The sequence below is a fragment of the Mus caroli genome, chromosome 5, assembly GCF_900094665.2.
Source record: "Mus caroli chromosome 5, CAROLI_EIJ_v1.1, whole genome shotgun sequence".
Taxonomy (NCBI): domain Eukaryota; kingdom Metazoa; phylum Chordata; class Mammalia; order Rodentia; family Muridae; genus Mus; species Mus caroli.
Genome location: NC_034574.1, coordinates 108,580,029 through 108,589,673, shown reverse-complemented (window position 1 = coordinate 108,589,673; position 9,645 = coordinate 108,580,029). Strand labels below are relative to the sequence as shown.

The window sequence follows — 9,645 nt, the reverse complement described above, 5'->3', positions numbered from 1 at the left end:
AGTGAGTTCCAGAACAGCCAGGGCTATACAGAGAAACCCTGTCTTGAAACAAACAAACAAACAAACAAACAAAGATATGTACCATCCAGTATATGTAGTAGGACTTTAAACTCCTAAATGTGAACACAAAGAGACTCTGGGTAGGGAAGTGGGGACCAGCAGAGGCCTTTTGTGACGAGATGGACCAAGCAGAACACGGAGGCTTCTTTCCTGAGCCCCCAGAGCCCCACTTTCCCTCATCCAGAATCAGACAGAGCAGATGGGTTCTGGGACAGGGTCGGGGATCCCAAAACCAAACACCCCAACAGCACTCAGGGAGGACTCACCTGAGAAGGTGTTGTCTGCAAATCGTAACAGCAAGCTGCTCTTGCCCACACCTGCAACACAGAGCACATGAGATAAGCTGGGGGGAGGTGGTTCCTCCTTTTAGTCCATCCTTCCTTAGCCCAGTGGGGCCAGAACTCTTCTCAAGGGCAGCCTGTCTCCCCGCACACCAAGAACATCTTCCACTCAGTCGCTGACCTTTCCCTCCGTCTCATGTAAGACAAGCTGCTCCCAAACTCTCTGGGGGAGATGACGGAGGGACTCATGCCCAGGCCCTGCTCTGAGGGCTGCCCCAGCAGCCTGGAGGAAGACACCAGACAACAGAGACAAGCAAGAGGAAGGTCAAGCAAACGAGACCTGTCCAAGTGCGTCCTCAGCAAACTTCATGCCACTTTAGTTTGCAAAGAAACGCAAAGGTGGAAAGAGCCCCTGATTTTATCAGGGATATTATGTAGGTGAAGAAAGTGAGGATCGCACAACCAGAACCCCTACTTGGCGACCACCACACTAGTGCCTGGGCCTCTGGACTTGCCAATGCAGCTCCTTGATGTGCCTTGTAAATAAACATGCCTGCCTGCTCGCCCCGCCCCCCTCCAGACCGCTAAACACAGTGACTCTGGTTGGCAAGAACACCAACCTGCCTCCTGCCCTCTGCCTCCACCACCCCAAAGTGACCAGATCAGCCAGCCTCAGAATAAAGATGATCGCACACTCAAGTCTGTGTGGTGGCTCCTGATGCTCCCAAGAATTCCAGCTCTGTCTCTTCACATGAGGAAACCAGGGCTTGGAATGAGCAGCTAAGACCTAAGGTTCCTCCAGTAAAAAGTCAGCCCAGGTTCAAGTCCAGGCTTCTGGAGCCCTGCGGGACACCTCTGCTGAGAGCCTGCCAGCTTGTTTGCTCCATCCTTCCATCCTTCCTTCCTTCTTCCTTTCCCTTCTCCCCCTCTTTTTTGGGGGGTGGTGCTGTTGGAGATTAATTACCACCTAGCCTCAGTCAGACTTGAACTCACTGTAGTACAGGATGACCTTGAATCCAATTCTTCTGCCTCTACCTCCCAAATACTGGGGCTATAGGGACGCTGGGGATCGAACCCAGGACTCTGTGCATGTGAAACAAACATTCTACCAACTGAACTATACTCCTAGCCCTGAATGGGGGCATTTTCAGCCCCTTTAGTAGAAATGCAAATGACTTCAGTTTCTTTGAAAAGCAATTTTGCAGTACCAAGAAAAATTTAAATACCCTAGACCTTGTGACCTAACATCCTCACTTCTGTGGAACTGCTACACAAGAACAAGCACAGTGTATCCCAGTAATGAAGCATGACTTAAAACAAAAGCAGCCAAAAGCTATATATATATATATATATATACACACACACACACATGTATAAATAAGCAGAGCATGTTCTGTCGGCCCATCCTCCTCGTTCAGCCTTTACAGGAACCAGCATAAAGTGATCCCATGGCTTCCATACACCTTGCTTCTGTTCTATGTCGGACAGAAATGCCTTCAGAGGTACCAAATCATACCCCAGGACATCAAAAATGCCCCGTGACTAAAATCAAAATTTAAGTGTATGTCCCTATTATGAGAGAAGCCCAGAGCTTGACTCCAGTTCTGAAAGACAGCGCTGTTCCACCCCAGCCAGCGCTCAAGTAGCCGAGGTTGCAAACCACTGCTGCAGACAGCTGTACAACTGTTTCTAACCCAACCCAGACACCCTCTCCAGGCCACTCCAGTGAAGAACTTGAGTCCAGCGGGGTTCTACTTTCCCTAGGAGGGTCTGGGGAGGATGCCCTGCTGCTGAGCACCAGTCAAAGCATCCAGCGCACCTGTAGCTCAGCCTCTGCTCACAATGAATGCCCTTGCTTTGCACCACTTCCTCATTGTTCCGCCATGAGGCTTCCTGCTAAACCCGAAGACAGCCCAGCTTCTGGGCTGGTCCTGTGTCTGCCTGTCACTGACACCCCATTGGCCCACTGGTGCCTCTGCTTCCTCCTGAAAGTCTTCTAAGTCCAGCTTACTCAGCTAAAAGCTCTTTCTAGCCACTGAGCAGTGAATTCTCCAGGACCTAGACCTCCCTTCCCTCACCCTATGTGTTCATTCAGAGCCATGAGCTGAGCCCAGGACTTAATAGCTACCATCTAAATGCCCCTCCACAAGCTGACAGTCTCAGTGAAGCCATGCTACACAATGCTATTACAGCAGCATCCCCAGCCGCCAGGGAAGCAGTGCTCAAAACTTCAGGGGCAGGAGACAGCAGGATCCTTTTTTCCCGAACCCTTAGACAGGGTTTGGCTGGCCTGGAACTCTCAATGCAGACCAAACTGGCCTCAGCAGCACAAAGCCACCTGCCTGTGCTGGTTTCAAGATGTGCAATACCACATCTGGCTGCCAACACCACCTCCATCATCACCACTGTTACTACCACCACCACCACCCTTACCACCTCTATTATCACCACCATCATCAATCATCAATTATCCTAATCTCATGTATCTGTTATAGCCAAGGGAGAGAGAGGTACCATCTGCAGTGCCAGCAAGGACTTGAAATCCTTGGCTGCAGAAAACCCACTAGTCACAACATGGTCTGCTGCCATGGGACTTGATACCAACCTCCAACTCTGCTCTTCCTGAGAGGAACAGAAACCAAGACGTGCCACCTCCCAACTATCCCAGCTGCTACCTACCCTACAGAAGCACCCAATGAAGAAGCCCAGGGCCCACCTCCAGCACAGCAGCACTTTCTTCCACCACTTAGCCTGAAGGCCTGCTATGCTATACTTGATGCCACCGCTGACCACCCTCCACCCCTGCATGGTACCACAGACCTTCCCCAGCTCTGCCCACTGCTCTCCTCTAGGGCCACAGACCTAACCAGCCTGCTGCAAACTCAGGTAAAGCGGCATCAATTTTAACTCTGCCTCAGTGACCACATTCTCCTGTACCCGCAGACCAACCACGCCCACCTCCAGCTCCTGTCTACACATCTGTTAAGAGAAGGATTTTAACTAGTGTAGCCTCCAGGCTCTGAGAATGAGGGTGACTGGCACCAGTGGGTACGGTTACAAACGAAAAGCCAATGTCAGGACAGCTGAGAGGACAGGACCTCGGGTATAAGGAAAAGATGCCCGTGCCCAGGGAATACATTCCAGAAGTGTGTACTACATGGTGGAGGGGGGAAGGAGAACTTAGACTTGAAAGCCGCTACACTAGGATCCGGTGAGGCCCGCTGCCTGCCAGCCCAATGCCGCCTGCTCTCGGGGTTAGCACACGGGATTAGAACTCCCAGCTCTGCTGCTAAAGCTCGGGGTAGCGAAGGCTTCTCCTCTGAGCCTTGGTTTCCTTATCTGACAAACCACAGAGACCATGGGTGAGAATCAGATAGCACAGTGCCTGTGGATCAGTTGCTACACCTTCAGAAGCACACACTCAAGGGGCCAGGGCAGTCAGGCGGTGATGTCATGGTCCCCGCTCCCTGGCTTCCACCTCCCAGGTTCCTGAGTGTCATCTCCGTGGCAGGAGAAACCCAACAGCATAGTGTCTCCTCCTTCCCCATAAGCCAGGCCTATACACTCACACCGAATCTGGAGCCAGTCCACACAGAGACTGACCAGTGAGTCCTCTCCCCACACCTGACTTCTGAGCAAAAAGAAAAAAAAAAAAATCAATACACCATGCGAGGTGCACCGTAAGAAAGCAGGCAGAAACCATTTCCTGGGTTTCACAGAAGAGAAAATGCCAACAAGCTACATCTTCTTGCTGAGTTTAGCCTTTCAAGTTTTGGATATTAACACTGGCCACATCTTGAGGAGGGATAAAGACCTCTGACCACAGCGGGCTGACTTTAGCTCTGAAAGGAGAGAGATCACCATAATGTCAGCAAACCCTCAAGAGCCCAGAAGAATGCCACTAGCTGGGTCCAAGTTCAAGTCTATCTACACAGCTTGCCTGGTTTTCTTTCATTCAAACCACTACAGGTCAGTCTTCCAGCTTTCCAACTCCGCTCCCAGACACAGCTATTCTTCTACCCCATCCTTTAGGCCTTAGCATTTCCCGACACCTTCCCCCCCCCAACAGCAACCCCCTAAGACTTCAGCCATCTTCCACTGGATCCAAGCCACCAACCACACCCCAACCCAGCTTCTCCCGTGAGACCAAATCCACTTATTTCCATGTCCCGTCTACGACAGCTTCACCCAACAAGCCTTATATCCTAAGTGTGTGTGTGTGGGGGGGGGGGGGAATGGAACAGGACACAGAGCTCTATTTCCTTGACAATCCACAGGCTCTACCACCAACTTGGCTGTCTCAAGTCACATGACCCTCTCTATCCCACACTCCAGTCTGATCTATAAACTTAGCTGCTCGCCAGCCTCCTTCCTAAAACATCACATATTCCTAGCACCTCAGCTAAGCTCCCCTAAACATCCTGGGCCTGCCTCCCTGAACTCACCGTCACCCCACAGGACCCGGTCACCTGCCATACTCCAAACACCTCTAAAATGCTTCATCCTTGGCCAGAAACCAGTGTGACTCTCATTCACTGACCAAGTGCATTTAAGCACTGGGTACCAGAAGTTGATCTATGAATCAGAGATGGCGCGGTCCTGAAAGGTGTGTGGTGTGTGTGTGCGTACACAAAGCACTTAAAATATTGAATGAAGCACCCAGGTAAGAGAACAGCAAACACTGTCCACCTACTGTGTGCCAAACACTAGTCCCTTCATTAAGTGTGTGCTCACATCAGCCCTGGCAGGCAAATCTACCACTCCCATTCCACAGATGAGAACTGAACCTTGCTGAGACTTAGTAACAATTCTGCAGGAATGCGCTCATGGCTGTACCTGCCGCACTTCATCCAAGCGCACGGCAACCCGGAGACGGGTCCTGGAAATACCCCCATTTCACGGAGCGCTGAGTCTTCACAGGGCGACTCATGCTGCTAACACTAACTGTGAGTTACTTAGAGGGTTACTTTATGCCGGGTCAGGCGCTTTTCCCTACTTTCAGCTCACCGAATCCTCCCTCCACTCAGCTTAACAAGTCCCCACTTCTCAGATGCAGGAACTGAGGCTCAAGAGAGGCGAGGCAACTCGCCCAAGGTCACAGAGTGGCAAAAGCTTGCCTTCCCGGGACTCGAACCCGGCTCTCTCCAACTCCAGCGATCGCGCGACTTGACCAAGGTCACACGTGAGGCAGGAGCGAGCGCCGGGGCCGTGCATGCATCCCGCGCCCTCGGTGCCCCCCGACCAGCCGAGGAGCCACCCCGGAGTCCCCTCGCTGCGGCCCCCCGGGGGCCTGCGACCCAGCCGAGCTCCGCGCCTCCCGCCCCGCGCGGGCCGCGCCTCCTCGTTCGCTCGCCCTCCCGCCCCGCTCGCCCGCCCGCCCCGAGGCCCCCGCGGGCCGCGCCCGGCAGGGCCCGCACCGCCTCCGGCCCCTGCGGCCCTCACCGCTGTCGCCGATGATGAGCAGCTTGAAGAGGTGGTCGTAGTCCCGGGCCATGGCGGGCGGGGGCGGCGGGCAGGCGGGCGCGCGCGCGCGGGCGGGCGGGCGGGCGAGCTGGGCGGGCGGGGTCGGTCCTGGCCTCGCGATCCGCAGCTCCCTCCCGGCTGCTCCGGCAGCGGCGGATCCACTTCCCGAACAAACAGCCGGAACTGACAGAAACACCTCCCTCCGCTCCCCCACCTCCGCCTCCTCCTCCTCCTCCTCCTCCTCCTCAGCAGCCGCCGCCGGTGCCGCCGCCTCCCTCCTTCCCGCCCCGCCCCGCCACTGCGCAGGCGCGGCGGCTGGAACCGCCTCTGCGCAGCCGCAGCCCCGGCCGGCCGCGCCCTCTCCGCGCACGCGCAGTGCGCCACGGTCTCCGGCCGAGGTCCGAGTGAGGGAGCGAGCGAGCTGCGGATCCCCGGGAGAACGGAGCCGTTCCGCAGGGCCCGACGGAAGAGAGGTGACAACCTGCCGCGGGGCTGAAGCCTGGAGGTCAGCGCTGGGGAGGAAGTCACACCCCGAGCACCACGATCCCGGACGCACGACCCCCTGGCGGAACGGGTAGCGGTTCCGGATTGGGATCCGTGAGGCGCACGCACCCTGCTCGCCGGCGTGTCTGCTCCTTCTGCCTCAGTTTCCCGGGGGCGCCGTTCCACCGTACGCAGCGCGGAGCCAGCCCCAGGTTTTTTTCCAGTTGGAGCGGAAGCCCACCTGCCAGTCCCCGAGCGCTGTCGATGCCATCGCCATCCTCCCTGGAGGTCTGCAGGGATTGCCCCATCCCTGTGGTTTTTTACTTTTTCCAGACAAGTTCTCAAGTAGCCCAGGGTGGCTTCCTGACTCTCCGGAGTAGCCGAGGGTAATCATATACTTCTGATCCCACCTGTACCTCCTGAGACCGGTTTTAATGTGGTGCTGAGACTCGAACCCATGGCTTCGCAGATGCTAGGCAGACGCTCTGCGAGCCGAGCTCCACCCCCAGCCTCTTTGTCACTGCTTCCTCCTGCTCTCCAGTGCTTTCCAGTCAAGCACCTGTTGGGGATACAGCCCACTCCTAATCTTCCCCGTAAGAAGCAGTGCTAGTGTTTAAAACAAAACAACAAAATACAGACGCTTACTGAAATCAAAGTTGACATTAGTGTTCCTTTAAAGTTTCTTGGACAGCATGAAACACTTACTAATCTAATGGATACATGCTTTCCCATACATTTCAGAGTATCTAAGCACCCATGTGCCTCTCGCAGTTCAATGGTATGCCGCCATCAATCATTTAACTGCGTCGTCACCACGTGGTGCCCCCATCTGATGGTTGTGCTATTCCTTAACGATTCCGCTGCTGGTAGATTTATGCAGTTCATAATTTTCTTGTTATTCAAGGTACTGCAGACCAAGGTCCTTGAACAGCACACACAGTGTCTGATCCAGGTCTTGCTTGAACTCTTTATTTCCCCAAAGCAAGCCTGGTGATGTCAGATGAACACGAGCCTAGAATCATAAGATACCGGCTGAGGAGAGACGCTCGCTGTGCTGAGTGTTCTTGATTGAAAACTCCTGGGACTGGCCAGGTTCCTGCTATTCCTTTGATTGGCATTTTTTTAAGAAACAGGGAAGGGGCTGAGGGATGGCACACTGGCTGCTCCTCCGGAGGAAGCTGTTTAAATCCTCAGCCTCTCCCACCCCCCATGGCGCCTTAGCAGGGTCTCAGAACTGATGTCACCCTCCGGCCTTGGCTGACACTTCAGACATGTGGTCTGTAGACATAGACTCAGACTAACATTCAGACACATAACAGAAAAACCTCAAAACATTTTAGAGGAGACAGATGGAAAGCAAGAAGTCTTAGGATTAGGGTAGACTTCAGGTAAGCACTCCATGTCTCCCTGGCCCATAAAGCATCGGGTCAGGTCATCTTCATGCCTGCTCCTAGGTTGAAAAGATTGCAGTTTCAATGCCAGCTTTGAAATCCGCCCCTGAATAGCTTCTGGATAGTCAAGGGGCCTCAGAGTCTGTTTCCTCAGAATACTGTAAATGTGAGGCTATGCGTCGTCAGTCACAGGGACCAATGTTACTCATTCTGCAAGGGCTCGCTCATCTTTGAGCTGTTTCCTATAGGGGACTTCCCACAGTCCCAGAGCAGCAACCTGTCAACGCAGGACTCTCTGTGGGGTGAAGCAGAACAGCTCTAGGAAGATGAGATTTCCAGCTCTGCCCCATATGTCACCTGGAACCCAGTGGGTGTTAATTCCTGCCTTTATTCTATAACTATTTAATGGCCTCTTACCATTTACTATACTATACTATACTTCAGAGGACACAGACTGTCTCTGTTAGCAAGAGGGAAGGAGAAGAGTCCGTCACAAAGACTTCATGGTGACACCAGAACAGAGGCACACTTTGAATGTCAGCTGTATTCAGACAGCCGCTATCACACCCTGTGAGAATCATCAATTTTGGCATGGAGGGGGAATTCCCTGAGGCCAGGGTATGCTTCTGGAATCCCAAAATGAGTCTCTCAGCAAACGCTCTGAAAACACTGTCTAACGTTTACCTGGCTGCAGTCAGTGAAGAGCTTTTCCCAAAAACACATGTGCCGTGTGTCACGTGTGAACTACTGCAGGCTGATCAGGACAGCCCGAAGCTAGAGACCTTGTCCCCATGTCCCGGGCTACAGCTTATCTTCCTACCTTAGAACTAACTCGGGAGATCCCCGTCAGAAAAGCAGCACTGGAATGCTTTGTCACAGACCCGCAGCAGGAGCACGCTGCACACGGCCACAGAGCTTTAATGATTGCGGGTAACGTGTGTGGTGAGCGGGACGGGGCAGTTACAAATGAGACAAACAGTGACAGGCAGGCACAGCTGCTTTTTCGACATCACCTGGTAGCTGGGTCCATGCAACAAATTCACTTCGTTGATTCATTAATTCAATAAATACGGAAGTGCTTACTAGATGTACCCAGAAGCCAAACACCACCCACAGCTTCTTCATAGTAGGGGAGCAAATCGGGAATCCGTCCAGCTGTTAGTGAGGCTGGAGAGGTGTTTCTGTAGCGGAGGAGCGCTTGCTCTTGCAGACGACCTGGTTTGGTCCCCAACACCCACATAGCAGCTCGCTCACAATGTCTATGACTCTCAGGCTCCAGGAGAAGAGACAGCCTCTATTAAACTTCTCTAGGAACCAGGCACGCATGTGGTGCCTAAACGTACATGCAAACTGCCCCTGTACATTAAAAAAAAAAAATGTTTCTAAATTAAAAAAAAAAAAAACTGCCACAATTATTGAGACTTACTTCATGCCTGGCACTTAGCATCCAGAGACTTAGCAGAAAGCGAAATTTAAAACCTACCTTTGAGGTGCTTGGGAGGACAGGCCACGGGGATGACAGAAGGAAGTGTAGCATATGAGGACGGGGAGCCAAGGCAGCTCAGGGTGGCGGGCCTCTACTCTTCAACCTCGGCAGTGAACAGGGAGGCGGAGACCAACCAGGGCTCCTCAGAGGTCCAGAAGGAGGGATGGGATGTGAGGCTGCAGGGTAGAGAAGAGGGAGCCCCTGAGGGCTTGGGGAAGGGTGGCACCCTGAAGTCTGCAGTGCTGGGGTTAGGTCAACACAGGGACCTGTGGTATCTGGGTAAATCTGAGGGCTGTGGTCATGCAAAAATGTGGAAGTGAACATAAAAAACCACACCGGGCCTCTGTGTGGCTCTACAGAGTGATCCAGGGGCTGTGTGCACGCTGGGCAGGCGCTCCACCAGCTGAGCTATATCATCGGGCTTCCTCATTCATCATCGTCATCATCATCATTTTATATGGTTTTTTTTTTTTTTTTTTTT

The 9,645-nt window shown here is 53.4% G+C and overlaps 1 protein-coding gene across 2 annotated transcripts in view; it reads right to left on the bottom strand.

Annotated features, from left to right (window-relative positions):
• Rab35 (RAB35, member RAS oncogene family) overlaps nt 1-6,008 on the bottom strand; it is a 15,085-nt gene extending 9,077 nt beyond the window's left edge. The window contains exons 1-2 of one of the 2 annotated variants that reach the window (XM_021162508.2): nt 5,784-6,008; nt 327-377 (exon numbers count right to left, since the gene is read on the bottom strand). In XM_021162508.2, coding sequence (XP_021018167.1) covers nt 327-377; nt 5,784-5,835 — 103 coding nt within the window. In that variant the 5' untranslated portion in view covers nt 5,836-6,008. The remainder of the gene's footprint in view (nt 1-326; nt 378-5,783) is intronic. The other variant, XM_021162509.2, reaches the window with a different exon arrangement.
• Nucleotides 6,009-9,645: the final 3,637 nt, after the last annotated feature.